The sequence below is a fragment of the Anolis carolinensis genome, chromosome 3 (assembly GCF_035594765.1).
Source record: "Anolis carolinensis isolate JA03-04 chromosome 3, rAnoCar3.1.pri, whole genome shotgun sequence".
In the NCBI taxonomy this organism is placed as follows: domain Eukaryota; kingdom Metazoa; phylum Chordata; class Lepidosauria; order Squamata; family Dactyloidae; genus Anolis; species Anolis carolinensis.
In genome coordinates, this window is record NC_085843.1 from 155,744,342 (window position 1) to 155,762,697 (window position 18,356).

General features: G+C 38.9%; 1 protein-coding gene and 1 long non-coding RNA gene across 7 annotated transcripts in view; one reads left to right on the top strand and one right to left on the bottom strand.

The window, feature by feature from the left end:
• Window positions 1-18,356, top strand: part of LOC134297620 (uncharacterized) — a 58,033-nt gene that overhangs the window by 34,428 nt on the left and 5,249 nt on the right. For both annotated transcript variants that reach the window (XR_010004423.1, XR_010004422.1), the window contains exon 3: window positions 17,762-17,847. This is a non-coding gene — a long non-coding RNA (uncharacterized LOC134297620). The remainder of the gene's footprint in view (window positions 1-17,761; window positions 17,848-18,356) is intronic.
• enox1 (ecto-NOX disulfide-thiol exchanger 1) overlaps window positions 1-18,356 on the bottom strand; it is a 590,718-nt gene that overhangs the window by 7,953 nt on the left and 564,409 nt on the right. For all 5 annotated transcript variants that reach the window (XM_062975622.1, XM_062975624.1, XM_062975625.1 and 2 more), the window contains one exon: window positions 2,969-3,071. In XM_062975622.1, coding sequence (XP_062831692.1) covers window positions 2,969-3,071 — 103 coding nt within the window. The remainder of the gene's footprint in view (window positions 1-2,968; window positions 3,072-18,356) is intronic.

The window sequence follows — 18,356 nt, forward strand, 5'->3', positions numbered from 1 at the left end:
GCCAACTCAACAAGCCAAAGGATACTGACCAAACCAAATCCATTCACAAGCCTATTACTTAGTGTAATAGAAACCAATTGCCTCACAAGTTTAATATTCTTTCACAGTTTCAAATGCATCTCTCTCCTGATTGCAAACTTTCTCTTAAATGATTTCTTGAAAATGTGGAAGGAATGAAAAATAATTTAATTCAACTACATTTAAGAAATTATGTTTGGTGCCAATTTTTATTATGTATTTAAAATATCTTTTATTTGATGATGTAGATAAGTGGATTTGAGAATGAAAAAGGTGTTTTATGTATAGATAACAAGATTTATATCAGTGGTTCTCAACCTGTGGGTCCCCAGTGTTTTGGTCTACAACTCCCAGAAATCTCAGCCAGTTTACCAACTGTCAGGATTTCTGGGAGTTGAAGATCAAAACATCTGGAGACCCACAGGTTGAGATCCACTGATTTATATTCTCACACTTTGCCAAAAACAGCTAAGCAGACCAAAGCTCAGTTAGAGTAGACCAATCCAAAACTGCAGACATTTTGAAACACTTCTCTGTACATCTGTAAGTGTTATATGCTGCCTTTCAAGTAATGGCTACTTTGGAACCAATGATTATCAACTCCCTAGGTCAAGATCAGGCTCTAATATCCAAAGCATATATTGTGACTGAGGTTTCTCTAACTGCTTCAGGGGGATATAAAGTAGTCTGGGAGAAGGTTTGAGGATGTTAAATGGAATCAGGTGTGGTGTAATGGACCTATTTGTTCAATCTCTCTTTCCTTTAAGGAGTACATGCTTAAATTGATTCATAGGTGGTATATCTCTCTCTCAGACTGAGATGCTTTTCTAGGAATCTGAACTCAAATGATTGGATATGGCAAAATCAACAAAACCATAACCTCCAGTGGCTGTGCTGCTCTACGACTTCTATTACAGTCAAGAAGTAAATCCATAATTTAATTTAATTCAGTAAACCCAGCTATAGTAGGAACAGTAGCATTCACCTTTACCCATGGAATTATGGCATCCACATAGGCAAGGGATACTCAGAGGTGGTTTGTCATTGCTGTTTTCTGAACTTAACTAAGAGCATTTGGTATTCCCTGGTGGTCTCTCTTACAAATATTAACCATCTATAGTTATTGCATATTTTTCCTTTCCTAAGGAACATGAAAATATTATTCATAACATCTGAGTTCTTTGTCTGCTGGATGGTTACTGGTGGACATCAAAAGAAATACAAGACAATTACCTTATTTAGTCAATGGCTAATCAATTTTTGGGGAAATTGCTTTTATAGAGAAAGTGAAAGTCCAGGTTAGGGAAGCAAGAAACCATCAGACTTATAACTAATTTTATGAACTATGGCAGGCTTTATTGTTTCTTTTGAAAATGGAAATAATTATATTTATTCTCCTACATCAATGCATAGCAATTATGGAGGGACCTGTTAACTTGATAACCCATTTTAATAAAAAAAAATTGTAATACACACGCATTTACATATCACACAATAACTATCAATAACAATAGAAGTTATATTGTTTTGTCTTTCCTCTTATGATTTCCATGGTATTTTATTGTAGATTTTATTATCTTTAAATTCTATTAGATATTTATTTTTTGGGGGGGAGCAATAATGTGATTACAGTAGAGTCTCACTTATCCAACATTAACGGGCCGGCAGAACGTTGGATAAGCGAATATGTTGGATAATAAGGAGAGATTAAGAAAAAGCCTAGTAAACATCAAAATAGGTTATGATTTTACAAATTAAGCACCAAAACATCATGTTATACATCAAATTTGACAGAAAAAGTAATTCATTACACATTAGTGCTATGTAGTAATTACTGTATTTACTAATTTAGCACCAAAATATCACAATATATTGAAAACATTGACTACAAAAATGCGTTAGATAATCCAGAATGTTGGATAAGTGAGACTCTACTGTATTAGATTTGTGATTTAAAATGAGAAAACCAGTTATTTTTCTTCCCATCCAGTACTCTCATTCCCACAAACTGTGAGAAAAGAAATTCTTGCCACAGGCTATACTACTGCCACTTTGTAAAATAATAATAATAAATATGTTGTCGAAGGCTTTCATGGCTGGAATCACTGGGTTGCTGTGAGTTTTCTGGGCTGTATGGCCATGTTCCAGAAACATTCTCTCCTGACGTTTCACCCACATCTATGGCAGGCTCTATTATGACTAGAGGTGAGAGGTGTTTTTGTTTATTTTTAAGTTATAGTAATGTGTGTACAAACACATGTGGCCATTTGAGACAATACCTCATATACAACATAAATACTGCAAGCAAGTGTCTATTTCTTAGAATATGCAAATCCATGTGTTACTTTAGTAACTGAAATAGGAATTCATAGAATTGTTAAGCAGCTTGACCTCTATAGCAATCTTCCATCAAATAGTTTGGAAACAGTCCAAAAGTAACAATGAAAACATTGTTGTTAGTGAGCTATTTTAGGAGACATCACTTCTCAGGAGACTATATCTAGGTATATCTGATTTCGATGTACAAAAAGTAGTTGAACTCAAATACAACTCTTACAATTCAATGTGAAACATATCCCAAGAGAAGTTTATGCTGAGCCTTTGCCCACCAAAAGTTGAAATGATGGTCTTGTTGTTACATCCAAAATTCTGAAACATATATTGTGTGAAAGAGGTGATAGCATGTGAAGGACACATTTGTAATCATTTCATATAGTACACAAATTTCACTGATCTGATATTCTTTAAATCATGGTCAGTACTGCAGAGGTAAGATGCATCACTTGCCATGGTATTGACTATAACCAACCATATCTGATAATTAAACATTGATCTAGCATAGCACCCCAAAATAGCAAAGATATTTCAAAGCCATTCAATCTTCTATAACTACTTTGAGTTTGCCACAGGTGATGTTATGATTGGTACAGTAGCAAGGAAGTTACCTTACCTATCAACAGCGCCTCTTTCTCTGATTTTAATGGCTGACTTCGCTTCTCAGAATTTTTTTCTCTGTCTTGGTTAACCAATGGTACCGTAAACACATTGATTTCCTATAAAGTTTAAAAACAAAACTAAATAAAACAGGTGCTTATGTGGAATTCATCCATTTAAATAAGTATTGCTGACATTCTTCATCTCTATAAAAAAATCATTACTTTAATTTTACAGCTACAGACAAGACAATTATAAATTATTGATCTGTTTCCAGACACTCTATATTCCCAATGGCAAAAGAAGAAAAAGAAGCAGCTAGCTTTGTCTTTCCCACATCTTTATTGGAAATGACTGAGAGGTTCAGATTGAGCAATAAAAGAGAATCTCTTTAGGATTCGCTATTTCCCCAATAAGCGAAGCTAAGATTTGACACTGCTGCAGATGATTTCAAAATCAAGACAAATACACGTAATATAATGTAATGGCAAGAGCCTATCACATTTATCTCATTTTCTTCCCTTGCAGTTGGAAAAATACAGATGGGACTGTGAATAATCCATTTTATACCTGAAATTACCACTTTTCATGCAATGATACATATAGAATTCCTGCAAAAAGCAAATAACTCAATTGAAAAATACCATACTGAGTATTTCTAATGTTCCCAAGAACTCACTAACTTCCCTGTTGACAATACTTCATTCAGGTCACCCTCCAACAGGGTTTCACTTGAAAAGAAAATGCTTTGCTTGGGGTGTAAAAATAAAATAATATGATCTTATAAAATAGATTGTGATAAATATTGGTGGCATTCATTATTCGAATGTGAAAGATCACTTTTGGGTAAGAATACAGGATACTTTTATTCAGTTGACATTTTAAATCTTATCTGCATTTTATAAAATAATAGTGGATAGAAAGCAGTTTGCCTTCAGATTGTGTGTTTGTCTGAATTTTGGGATGTTGGGATGTTGGGATATTTTGGAATGTTGGGATATATATATAAATATAATAAATTATATAAACATTTATTGGGGCTCCATGATAAATCTTTGCTACAAAAAGGGCTCATCACTAAAAAAAGTTTGAGAACCCCTGCATTAGACTCTCTTAACATACCTTTGACCATTAAAAGAAAAAGACAATTGTCTTTTTTGTAAGTGTTCAGAAGCAGCAACCCAGCTTTTGAATATGCCATTGTTCCTCTTGCACTGTTCAACTTACAAAACTCTCATTTAAAAAAAGGACATATGATCACTTCTGGCTTATTTTTCATTTCACTCTGTTCTTCCAGTAACCACATGGAAGACAGGAATCCACAGCACTTTCTCCTCAGTTGTGAGTGGAATAACTACTGGGAAAGAAGAGCGTTCTTGGTTCTGGCACTCACTGATTGTTGTAGCTCAGCCTGAGCTGGAGCCAGACTTTGGGCCCGTTCAATACTTGGATTTTACCCCTGAAATTCAGCTACAGCAGAGGATTCTGGAACCAGAGATGAGGTTGCAAGCAGGCACTCTGAGCCACATTCCTGTTCCCAGTCAAGGCCAGTTCAGCAAAGGCCAGATGGGCATGCTAGCCCGGAGGAGGAGGATGGATTTGACAGAAGAGAGATGTTTACCCAGGGACAGAGCCGGAGGGAATGTTTACGAAGGAGTCAACGTCTGGTTCAGAGGCGGCTAATGAGCAGCTTTCCCATGAGAAGGAGCTCTCCCTTGGAACAATAGCCTTGAAATATCCTTAAATACTTCTTGCTTTCTCTGCACTGCAGAGGTGTCAATGTTGCAATTCAAGAGAGAAAGATCTTTGCCTCCATGTTCTTGCATTCGTGACTTTCAAGCCGAGATTCTGCCTTGCTGTACCTTGATTCCAGTTAAGCCTTCCTGTTTCCTTGTTGTGTGGATTATAATTACCTTCTGCCTTGCTATACCTTGATTCCAGTTGAGCCTTCTTGTTTCCTTGCCATGTGGATTACAGTTTTCTTGGATTACTTTGAGTTTGGTTCTTGCTTCTTGTGGCTTCATGTTGTTTCCTGATTGGGAAGTGAACTTTGTGTGGACTACTTCTGATATTTCTTGTGGGATTAAGTCCAGTTCCAGTTTGGATCATAATCTTGAGTAACTTTCTTGGACTTTTGTTTAAGGACGGATAAGTATTTTGCTTTGTGTTTTTTTCCACTCTATTGACTTTGAACTTTATTTGCTTGTGCTTACTTATAATCTCCAATAAAAAGCTTGATTGCTTATATGCTGGGCTCCAGAGTGGTCTTCAAGGTGTCTATGCAGCCTAGGGGTGTGATACCGATACACTGATAGATCCACCATAGGAAAGGATACATCCATATTACATATAGATGAAAGAGTAGGATCCATGCAGAAGAGCTGTGAATGATAAATTCCTGGTACCATGAACTCACTAGGGGTCAGTTAACAGTACACAGTGATAGTGCTATGATTTTACCTTTATAGCCATGACTGCATCCAATGGAGCTCTGGAGGTTGTTCAGAGGGGTACTAGAGTTCATTGGCTTATTTATTTTGTGTCAAAAGCATTGCATAAATAAATAAGTTTAAAACTGATAAAATAAAGGCAGCACAAGCAGCTAAATAATTTTAGACCAAAAATAGACAACAGCATCTGCATTGTCTCTAGTTTTAAATAGTTCTTCCTCTGTGCATGAGGCAGGGCATTGTGGGCAAGCATACAGATGCTGAGTTGTTTGTTCTGCTCCACAGTCACACAAGGTGGTAGTGTCATTTTTGCCAGGTTGTTCTTTTGATCTGCCAACTCCAGTTCATTGGCTGAAACTTCTAAATACATGACCCTAAGCTGCAAATCTCAGGATCCTGGAGGATGGAACCACGACAATTGAAGCAGAACCACAGTACTAAAATTGTGTAGCATAAAGGTCCCCATGTATCCTTGGAAAACCAGTATTTACATACATTTCTTTATCAGTATTAGGAATATTTTAAGACTTATTGAAAGAATGGAGGATGAAAGAATGGGGATTCAAAACAGAATCAAATGGGACCCTATATGCAAATCATTTCCAGTAAGACAGACTAAATCCAGCAGGTTCTAGTACTCTACCCATGTTGGCAGAAAAATGTGTGTGAGCTTATGAACATGTGTTGGATGGATTCTTGACTTGTAAACTACTAGAAAACACAATAATGCCTGGTAAGGTAGAAGACAGTAGGAAAAGAGGAAGACTCAAATAAAGGAAGCTATGACCCTGAGTTTATGGAATCTGAGCAGGGCTGTTAATGGCAGGGTGATTTATAGATCTCACATCCACAGGATTGCCATAAGTCAAAAGTCATCTTGATGGCATTAATAACAACAACAAGCCACACAAACAAAGATGTCCAACCAACTTGGGAAATATTACTGGTACGTTTTATAGTATGTGTTAGGACAAAATGAATAGTGTTGGCCTGTTTACATATGGCAGCACCAGGTTATTAAAATGTAGAGTGATCTTTTTAATTGGGCAGCTGCACAATTGAGTAACACATGGATACATATAATTCTAATTATGTTGTAACTGTTTTGTAATGCATGAAATCTTTCAGTGCAACTGCTTGTCTATACAATAACTATGTGGTTTTTACTCCAGCTGTCTTCCTTCAAGGCAGCATTTTTTGCAGCAGAGTTATCACAGTTTGAGCATTCAGAATATATTTTCTTCTGCCTTGAAAAATGGAAGTTTTTTTCCACTTTGTCTAACATTGTCATGGTGATTGTAAAGATACTGCACTTGCAGAACAACTGGACAGTCCATATGGATATTCACCTCAAGTTAGTGAATTTATCAAGCATAAGCACAGAGGGCAAAGCATGCATATGGTAATAGGCATCTCCACAAAAATTATCATTTTTCAGTCAAAACACACAATTTCAAATAGCTATGCTTCAATTTAATGGGATAATCTAGTTACAATTTCCAGCCTCCTACAAGTGGGCAAAAATACATCCGGACCACAGGCCATGTGGAAAATGTTTGTGTGAACAAAATCTCCACAAACAGTATGTGTTAATACATTTCACAGGTGGAATTTATAGAAGGTTCTGCACTTTGAGGTCTTGTTCTGCAAACATAAATTTTGCTGGAATTGCAAAGCTAAAGCCCCTTCCACAAGGATGAATAAAATTCCACATTATCTCCTTTGAACTGCAATATATGGTAGCGTGGACTCAGAAAACTCAGTTCAAAGCAGATATTGTGGGATTTTCTGCCTTGATATTCTGGATTATATGGCTGTGAGGAAGGGTCCTAAGAAGAATGGCTCCAAGCACCCTTCTCTTTTAAAATGGCAAAAAGAAATAACAAAGATTCTTATAGCACTTTAAAGATTTTTTTGTTTTGGCACTAATGTTTAGCTGTTAGCAATCACTGTAGCTGTAGGTATTTCAGTGGATCAGATTCCTTGAAAATGCATGCCAAGTGCGACTTGTAAGTCTTTATAGTGTCACAGCACTTCGTTGGTTTTGCTGCCACAGACAGTGGCGAATATAGTGACTTTTACCCATAACTCCTGTGACAGAAGAGAAAATCTCAAGCTTTCCTGAAGCAACTTTTTCCACAAGGTCACTATCAAGAGAGATAAAGTGGAATAATAATAATAATAATAATAATAATAATAATAATTGACCAACACTCATCAGGATTTGCCTTACCATTAAGCAGAGGGAGGCATTTGACTCAGGGTACAGCTACATCATAGAATTAATGCTGTTTGACACCACATTATTATTATTTATTTATACCCTGCTTTATTTTCCCCAAAGCGGACTCAAAGCGGCTCAATGTTATGGAATCCTGTGATTTATAGTTGGTGAGGCATTAGCACTCTTGGGTAGTTGCTAAAGACCTTGCGAAACGACAAGTCCCAGAGTTCATAGCATTGAGTCATGGCAGTTGAAGTGGTGTCAAACTGCATTAATTACAGTGTAGATGCACCTTTGGCATACAGAACCTGGGAGAGTGGGATTAGGCACAGCAGCCTCCTCCTTATGGCACTTATCTCTGAACTCAATCATAAGGAGTTCCTTGGTTGCATCAGATTCAGTGCTACTCGGAGACACTGTCCACATGTGCTAAAGGCAGCCAGTTTAGCATTTACCCAAAGCCTCACTCTTGCTCCCTGGCTAAACTTGAAGTGCTTTATGGGTGAACACAATTTGTTTGAGCTCATTGCTCTGTGGCAACACACTGATAATACAGTTTTTTCCAAAGCTACAGGTTGCCTATGATACACCAGTAAGAGGAGACCAATGCAAATTTTCTCTTAGTGATATCAGGAGTTGTCCACATGTTGATTCTGGTGAGATTCCTTGCTTCATGTCCTTCAAAGAACACTTTCTGCAAAGGGCAATTCAAGATTTTCTTGCACAGTTTGTTTGCCTGCACCTTTTTTTTTTTTGACCTGGGCATCTCTCTGGCTGCTTATTTCTAAATTTCTGTGGACGCATCTACTGAGTCCTTCTATCCATGCCTCTCCTGACATCTGGCACTTCCTAGACAGCATCAAGTCAACATGTTCCCACTGCCTTCCCATCTTTGGGGTATGTATTGCTCCATATCTTAGCATGTTTCAACTACACTTTGGTATGTGACATTACATTATATACATTATATTGTGTGGGATAAAAAGTACCCAGTGGAAGAAATGCAATGGAGTTGTTGACACCTCTTTTTGACACTTCTTTTTTCGTCCATTAAAAAAACCCATCTGTACGTGGGAGGCAGCTGAAACTCATGGAAATTGTTTAAAACCCTGGAAGTGACAATATCACAAAATGTCTACCTCATAGGTCTAGTAAAGTATTAATTCTCCAACAAAACATGACTCTGGAGTACTAAAATGTCCTGTCTCACAAGATGAGAACTAAGCTTGTGTGACTAACTTAATATCCATCAATTTCACTGTGGCTTAAGAGTGACTAACTTTCCTTTGAGTAGGGCCCTTCCGTTTATGTATAAAATACAATTGCCCTGTTGGAGACTTGCACTTTATAAAGATTGTCACATTGCTTTCAGCCTCGTATTAAAGGAACAATTTAAAGAAATGACAAGCAACATAGCTCCCTGGATAGATGTAAATTGATAGATCTAGTACTAAATCCATTAAGTGCTTAAAAAAGCAGGGGGATTCAAGTAAATTCAAAGGGCTCAGTACAAGCATTTGCTCATGATCATGAAAAATATCCTAATGAGGTCTGTAGATGTACCCAGAAGGAGAAAATATATCTTAATTAATGCTATTGATCTTCTGCCTGTAGAGAAAACCACAGAACAATGCCGGCCACCTTGGTGGTGTAGTGCTCCAAACAAGAACATAATGCACCAAGAAGATACATTTGTAAGTGCATTTTATAGTCTATCAAAACTACATCTGCACTACAATATGATTAATCCTTGATAAAAGTTGTGACACCAATGGCTAGGATGAAAGCTATGACTTATTAGTTCAAATAGTTTCCAGAAAGTAAACTATTGCTCTTGTGCTGCTCCCTCAACAACAGCAACAAAAAACCCAAAACATAATCAACATGCTTTATTTCGCAAAGCTTTTATGGATTATGACCCACTTCCAGAGCTGGCCCTAGGTATTTTTCAAGTATAGGCGAACAGAATTTTGGCGCCACCCCCAAACCAATCACTGAAAAATAAAAGCGTTGGATAAGCGAAAATGTTGGATAATAAAGAGGGATTAAGGAAAAGCCTATTAAACATCAAATTACATTAAGATTTTACAAATTAAGCACCAAAACATCATGTTTTACAAGAAATCAACTGAAAAAGCATCTCGACTGCGCCCCCGTATGTTTTGCGCCCGAAGCGACCGCTTAATTCGCCTCATTGTTGGACCGGCCCTGCCCACTTCATAATATGGTACATCTGAGAAAGTGTTCTTATTGTTGTTAACTGCTGTGTCCAGTTGTCTTTGATGTATGGCAATCCTGTGAATGAGAGACCTCTAAGTTACTCTATCAACAATCCTGTTCAATTCTTACAGAGTTAGGGTTGTGGACACCTTGAGTCTATTCATGTGGAATGAAGTCATCCTCTTTTTCCTACTTCTTTCTGCCTTATTGTCTTTTCTAGTGAGTCATGTCTTCTCATGATATGTCAACGGAATGACAGACTCAGTCTAGTCATCTTGGCTTCTAGTCAGAGTTCAGGCTCGATTTGCTCCAGGAATCATTTCTTTGTCTTTTTAGCAGTTAGATATTCTTATAACTCTTCTCCAGCACCACATTTCAAATTTTCTTGCTACCAGCTTTCTTTATAGACCAGTATTCACAAGCACGCAGAAAAATGGGGAACCTAAAGACAATCCTAATTTTAGCATTCAATGTTATAGCAGAGCTACATGGGCCCATAGCTTAGGGCTGATCCAGCATGCTGAATGCTGATCAGCACCAGGTATGGTCTACACAGCAGCTGTGGAGACAGAAGAGATGACCCACCATCACTGGCAACCACCTAACTGTTCCCCAACCTTCTTTGTCATGATACTCTCCAGTTGTGGCATAGGGTCCTATCTGTTGTATGCCATGGGGCCCCATCACCCCATGCCAGCTGGGGCACCAGGGCACCAAGGGAGGAAGGATGAAGGAACCCCCTTCTTCTCCCTTCCCAGCACACCGTAGTTGACAGCATGGCACACAACAGTGGACAGATTCAACTAACCCAACTATTCCCACAGTCAGGGGAAAAGTGCAAATTCTATTACTCCAGATCAGCTCTATGCAGTGTTTGGCCTGGGGGGGGGGGTGATCTGGCTCTACATCAACCTAAGTAATCAATGTAGATGAGGCCAACTTTTCTTCTGATTTCTTGACTGCAGTCCCTATTTGATTAATAACCGAGCCAAGGTATGGAAAATCTTGAACTATTTCAATGTCTTCATTGCCTACTATCCAGTTATATAAACCATCTGATCATGATTATTTTTATTCTCTTAATGTTCTGCTGTAAATTTAGATTTTATTCAATAACTGTATTAAAGTATTTGCTATTTCTGGTAATAATTTGGTGTCATCTGCATATCTTAAATTACCGATGTCCTTTCTCCAATTTTCATTCCTCCTTCCTCCAAGAATAAACCTGCTCTATGTACATGTTCAGCATACAAGTTAAACATATAGGGTGATAAAATGCAGCATTACCCAACTCTTCGTCAATGAGAAACCATCCTGTTTCTCTGTCCTAATAGTAGCCTCTTGTCCTAAGTAAGACTATGCATTATTGGGATAATCAATATGGCACTGACAGTTCATCGTTTTTCATGATCTGTATTTGTGGTTCTCAACCTATTTTTTAATTTTTTATATTACATCAAATTTTATAAAACATAGGCTGATTTTTAAAATTTCCTTGGTGCACTTCAGTATCTTACTTATTTGGTATGAGGAATTAATGCAGTGAACCTATGGTTACTCCAATCCCTGGTGTCCCCTTTCCTGGGAATATATATTGAATGTTGTGTTGTTGAAGGCTTTCATAGCCGGAATCACTGGGTTGCTGTGAGTTTTCCGGGCTGTATGGCCATGTTCCAGAAGAAACATATTGAATGTTTCTAATCTGTGGGCCATTGCTTTGTTTTCTATATTTGTTGAGAGATTTAAATTTTAATTAGATTCTAGAGTAGATTCATCTTGACAGATTTTAGTTAGATTTAGAGTAGACTGAAGCAGCTCTATTGATATGCCATCTGTTCCCAATTATTTATTTCACCCACTCGCTTTTATAATTGGAGGTTTGTTTTCATATTGTTCTTCCTTGAATGAATCTGTCACCCATTCAGTATGTTATAAGTTGTTCCACGTAGTATTTCACCTTTCTATTTTTAATTGGTCATGTAATGCATTGTAGAGCATCTCCACTTTGTTATAAACAGAGTCAATGTGTAGAAACAAAGTCAAAACAAACTCACTTAAACAAACAAGGTTAAGAGTCCAGGGTCATAAATGCTGATTACCAGAGTTCTTTAAAAAACAACAACAGTAGAATAGTCAAAAATCTGGTCCAGAGCATGAAGTTCAGACAAACAATTTACCATAGCCAGAAGACACAATGTCAGTAGCAAACCAAGAAACAGTAGAGTCGACTCCCAAGACACAGACAAACAGGCGTTATACTCAAGTCAGGTAACAATGCTTTTTATCTTAAGATCTTAGCTGTTGCTTGATTACTGATACTTGATTACTGATACTTTCTCAGCTAATCTCTGAGACCTACAATATCCTGTCTGCTCATTTCTACATTTTAGAGATGTGCATATGGTTAACTCTTCTGTAGTTTACTCAAGACGTGCTTGCTTCAGGCTGCTGAAGAGTGTTTGCTTCTGCTGAAGGCTCATCTGAATTAGGCTGGGCAGTGTGCTCCGAACTGCTAAATCCCATCTCCTCTGCTGACCCTTCATGCAACTACTTGCCCTCACTATCTTAGCTAGCCATGACACATTCTTGGTTGAAATTTCTCTTGGATACTCGTATTTTTCTGATCTTGTGGACGAGGTCTCTTGTTCTTCCTTTTTTTCTTGCCACTTTCTATTTCTCTGCATTGATTATTACAGCACCTCACCTTTTCCCTGAAAACTGCATTCAGGGTTTCCTACATTATTTCTATCCATCTCGCCCGTCCTTAATTGATTAAACAGTTTGATCTGTCATTCATTGAAACATCTCTTTCTTCTTAGCTGAGATAGTGTCCTTTTGTATTCCTCCTTGACACTTTTCCTGCCTTCAGAATTCTTCTGGCTCCTAGACAACTAGTCTTAATAGTGCAAGAAAGCTTATGCCAAATACAATGTGTTAGCTACCTTAAAGTGTTGCAAGTTCTTTTTTTCCTCAATTCAAAGGGATAGTTCAAAATTCGAGGGTAATGGCAAAAGTCAATAAAAAGAAAGGAGTGAAAATATATAATACAATTGTAACTACCTAGCTGAATAAAGAAAGTTGAACAAGATTATCAAGAGCAGGGACAACTCCATTAAAGCTGTGGAGAAAACAGTAAGTGCACAAAAGAACTGGGAGTAGAACCTACTGCTAAATTTTGTGAGCACAGTAGAGGAAAATAAGTGAGAAAGCATTTCTTGCAGAAGAAAGAGACTATAACTGATTGTTCTGTGTTGAAAAAATTGTGACAGTGAGGATAGTAATGTTTGTCTCCTAGGTTTCCAGGGAGGAAAAAAGAAATGAGCTTTGAAGTTGGGAATAGATTTACATTTATGGGCAAATAAATTCATGATGTGGAATGTCTCATGATACCCTAGTTTCATATTCAAACTCTGGAATCTCTGATTGGGAAAACATCAACAAAAGTCAAGCCGAGAAACAACAACACAGAATCTGATGCTGACATGACAAAGAAGCTCACAAAGGCTGCTTCCTATTCTTTTAGTAGCCATCTTTATCAAAGCCTGGATTTCATTAAACCTCCACTACTACTCTGGTGATGTTATAGTCATACATCCCCTTCATCCTGTTATTTCCTTTCAAGACATGCTGAATTACACTTTTCCTAATTCTAAAAGTCAGACACTTTAGAATTCCATTAAAAATCCTATCTTTTTCTGGTCTATTTTTATGAGGGTGATGAGTTCACAAGTGCATCTGGCGACAAGTGCTAAAATGAAAAATAAATAAATTGCTAAAGGAGTACATGGGTGAGAATAACTTTGACATGAGATACAGCATCTAGGCAAGTTCTCTGATCCAGCCAATGTGATCTGTTTTGTAAACAGGTGTCTTCTTATGAACCTGCTATAACTGGTGCTCACAGTGTTGGGAGGAGGATAAGAAAGAGAAAAGCACACTTCTAGTGACAAAGAAACAGGCTGCAGCACTGGGTGTTAGAAGCGACTCGAGAACATACTGCAAGTCGCTTCTGGTGTGAGAGAATTGGCAGTCTACAGAGACGCTGCCTAGGGGATGCCTGGATGGATTAGCTGATAAGCTTCCCTCATGTCCCCACAAGCTAGAGCTGATAGACAGGAGCTCACCCCATCATGTGGATTCGAATCGGCAACCTTCAGATCAGCAACCCAACCTTCAGGTCAGCAGTTCAGCTGGCACAAGGGTTTAACTGACTGAGAACTCAGAAATGTTGATTCACCTGTGTAAGATAGGTGGAGCTATACTACCACTGGTGAGTGAATTAGAACCAGGCATCCTGAGGAGTGAGGTTGAATGGGCCTTAAGAAGCATTGCTAACAACAAGGCAGCAGGAGACGACGGGATCCCAGCTGAGCTGTTTAAAATCTTGAAAGGTGATGCTGTCAAGGTGATGCATGCCATATGCCAGCAAATATGGAAAACACAAGATTGGCCATCAGATTGGAAAAAATCAATTTATATCCCCATACCAAAAAAGGGAAACGCTAAAGAATGCTCAAACTTCTGAACAGTGGCACTTATTTCCCATGCCAGTAAGGTAATGCTCAAGATCCTGTAAGGCAGACTCCAGCAATACATGGAGCGAGAGCTGCCAGATGTCCAAGCTGGGTTCAGAAAAGGCAGAGGAACAAGAGACCAAATTGCCAATATCCGCTGGATAATACAGGAAGCCAGGGGGTTTCAGAAAAACATCTACTTCTGCTTTATTGACTATTCTAAACTCTTCGACTGTGTGGATCATAATAACCTATGGCATGTTCTTGGTGGTATGGGGATACCAAGTCACGTTGTCTGTCTCCTGAGAAATCTGTATAAAGACCAAGTAGCCACAGTAAGAACAGATCACGGAACAACAGACTGGTTCAAGATTGGAAAAGGATTGCTGCAGGGCTGCATACTTTCACCCTCCCTATTCAACTTGTACGCAGAACACATCATGCGACATGCGGGGCTTGAGGAATCCAAGGCCGGAGTTAAAATTGCTGGAAGAAACATTAACAACCTTAGGTATGCAGATGACACCACTCTGATGGCCGAAAGTGACGAAGAGCTGAGGAGCCTTATCACCAAGGTGAAAGAAGAAAGTGCAAAAGCTGGGTTGCAGTTAAACGTCAAGAAAACCAAGATCATGGCAACTACACCTATTGATAACTGGCAAATATTGGGAGAAAACGTGGAGGCAGTGACAGACTTTATATTTCTAGGCGCGAAGATCACTGCAGATGCAGACTGCAGCCAGGAAATCAGAAGACGTCTACTTCTTGGGAGGAGAGCAATGGCCAACCTTGACAAAATAGTGAAGAGCTGAGACATCACACTGGCAACGAAGGTCCGCATAGTCAAAGCAATGGTATTCCCCATAGTAACCTATGGATGTGAGAGCTGGACCATAAGGAAGGCTGAGCGAAGGAAGATAGACACTTTTGAACTCTGGTGCTGGAGGAAAATCCTGAGAGTGCCTTGGATCGCAAGAAGATCCAACCAGTCCATCCTCCAGGAAATAATGCCCGGCTGCTCACTGGAGGGAAGGATACTAGAGGCAAAGTTGAAGTATTTTGGCCACATCATGAGGAGATAGGAAAGCTTGGAAAAGTTCATGATGCTGGGGAAAATGGAAGGAAAAAGGAAGAGAGGCCGACCAAGGGCAAGATGGATGGACAGTATCCTTGAAGTGACTGGCATGAACTTGAAGGAACTGGGGGCGGTGACGGCCGACAGGGAGCTCTGGCGTGGACTGGTCCATGAGGTCACGAAGAGTCGGAAACGACTAAACAACTGAGCAGCAGCAGCAGCCAAATAAGGAGCGATCCTTACTCAGCACTTGACTGTAAGTCCTGCAAGGCCCAGCTAGGCCCAGTACAAAGCCAGAGTAGGCCCGGGCGTCCGGGTCTATGGGTGCAGGCTTTGGGCCTACACACCCGGGCCTTGCAGGACCTACAGCTGATCGATCTGAAAGGCAGGCTTGGAGCCGATATTCGTCCTGCCTGCCTTTCGTTTTGAGGCAGTTTTTGTTTCATTGGAAGTCTTCCTGTTTTGTGCCATCTGAATGGATGATACAAAACAGAAGCACGAATGAAACATATGACACAAATTTTGTGCACACCTCTAGAAAGCAAGCAATCTCAGGGCATCTAAGATAGTTTCCATTATGCATCTTTTGGCCTAATTTATACATGCAGCAGAACAAGTTAACAGAATGGGCTATACTACCTGGGATCTCTTCACACGGTTCTTGGCCCTATTCCAGGAGTGCAGGGTGCCTCGTGGCGTCCTACGTGTCCTCCCTCCTTCCCCATCACATTGTGGGGACAGGAAAAGGTGCATTGGCATCCTGTCCCTGTCTCCATCAGATGGAGGAAAGGGTAAAAAAAATGCAGGTTGTTCAATCGGAGCTACCCAAAATATACTTACCTTTCCGTAGTTGCCAATGAAGCATCTTGCACGCTTCCTCAGCACTTGGAGGGTAAATGGGGTGGAGCCCACTGAGCGTCATGTGATGGCGCTTGGCAGCCCCCGTCCCCAAAGTGCTTCAAAGGGGCAAAAAGCCCCAATGCGATCAGGTAGTTAGGCTATAGATACGTACTCTTTCTCTTTTTCTGATTTTTGAATGTTTCCCTAAATTCAAAAAAAAAAATCACAAACATAAACAGATGTAGATACTAACAATACAATTTCATGAATAAAGGCTTTTCCTCAGCCTGCTACTTGCTGCATAACATTTCCTACTTACAGGGAGATGTGTATGTGTTTTAAAATATAAGTGAGCATTAAAATGTGAACCTTCACTTGATTTTTGAAGTAATACTGTCCATCCCCTCAGAATTAATTCTACTAATCTTACTAAGGACTTATCTTGGAAGCCTTTATGCCCACCCCTGTCCCGATATTCTAGGACTCATGAATACCTAGTGTCAAGAAAAATATTTAATACTGACTATTTATGTCATTTTTCTTGTGGATGCAAGACCAGAAAACCAGCCAAGCTATCACTTTGACTCACAAAGGTGCTAATCTACTTCAATAATTACTGTCGTGCTTATATGAGTTGTGCTATCATGAAGTGATGTCAGTTGAGAGTGTTTTAGCAAATGTAAAAATGAGTCTCTTAGGCCTCTTCCATGTGGCAATATTTTTAATGAACAATTTCAATATTCCACTGAGTAACAAAAGGCATCATTAGCCTCTTTTGGAAGAGAAAAAAGTGGTACAGTGCCTCATATCTGTGGGGCAAATATTCTTGGAGTTATAGTGGAAATGTGAATGCTATTGACATGAATTATGATATTGTTCTATTTTCCAGGCGAAGGCCACAAAGGGGCGCTAGAGAGAGAAGTATAGTCCATTTTATGGGGAGGGGGGAGTTGAAGGAGGAAAGCCATTTTCTCTTTTTTTGCTGGTTATTCCCCCTTCCCCCTTCCCATATTATAAACGAGGTTTATATCCATGACGGGGACATGGATGGGGAGAATAACAGGAAAACAGGGGGAAATGGTTTTCCTCCTTCAACCCACCATCCACCCCGTAAAATGGTCCATCCTCCTCTCTCTAGCATCCCCTTGTGGCTTCTGTCCAGATAATGGAACAGTACTTGAATTACTTCTGGCTATGTAGACTCATATAATCCAGTTCAATGCAGTTAATATGCATTCTGAAACTGGATTATGCGGCAGTCTAGATCCAGCATTAGAAAATGCCTAGAGAGTTTTTTTTGTGTACATGAGTGTATCCTACAGATACAAGTGTCATATTGTAATTATTCTGAAACATTTATGTACCTCTGAGTAAAAGTTACATTCCCTCGTCTCTATTATTCCTTTCCAATTCTGTACTTACTAAATCTATGTCAATTACGTTACAATAATTCCCACTTCTTTTACCTTGCATTTATTGTCACTAGTGGAAAGCAGCCTTGGCATTTCATCTCGGGAAGAAAGAGACAAAGGATTGCATGCCAGTTTTCTGAACTTGCCAATGTTCAGAAAGGTAAGTGATACATTTCTTGAAACTGCTGGCAGATTATCGAATTCGCAGATCCTTTGTGTATCAAAAACATTCAATGATCACAAAGCTAATATGTGAGAAAAAAATCTAATCCAGACTTCTCTTTGCACCTACAGACAGCTTGTTTTTCTAAATACGTGGCAGCATTCAACATTCACACCCTTTCCATCTGCTTTTCGGTGGTACAATGCCAACTATTATTTCTGCCAATAAAAATAACTTCCAAAGTAAATGATAAAAATTCAACTGGCTATACGAACTGAAGTTTTATTTAATGATTAAAATCATACTGGGAAAGAAATCAGAATACGATTTCTACAGTACTGCTGAGACGTTCCCTATCACAACATGCAAGAATTAATATTTTGCAATTCCTGTTGTGATATGACCCAGAAAAGCTATATTGAGGGCATAAAGGGGCCAATTTAAGCTTATACTACACCACTGTTGTTAGTTTCAAGAGGTCTATTATAAGAAAGAGCTACCACTCT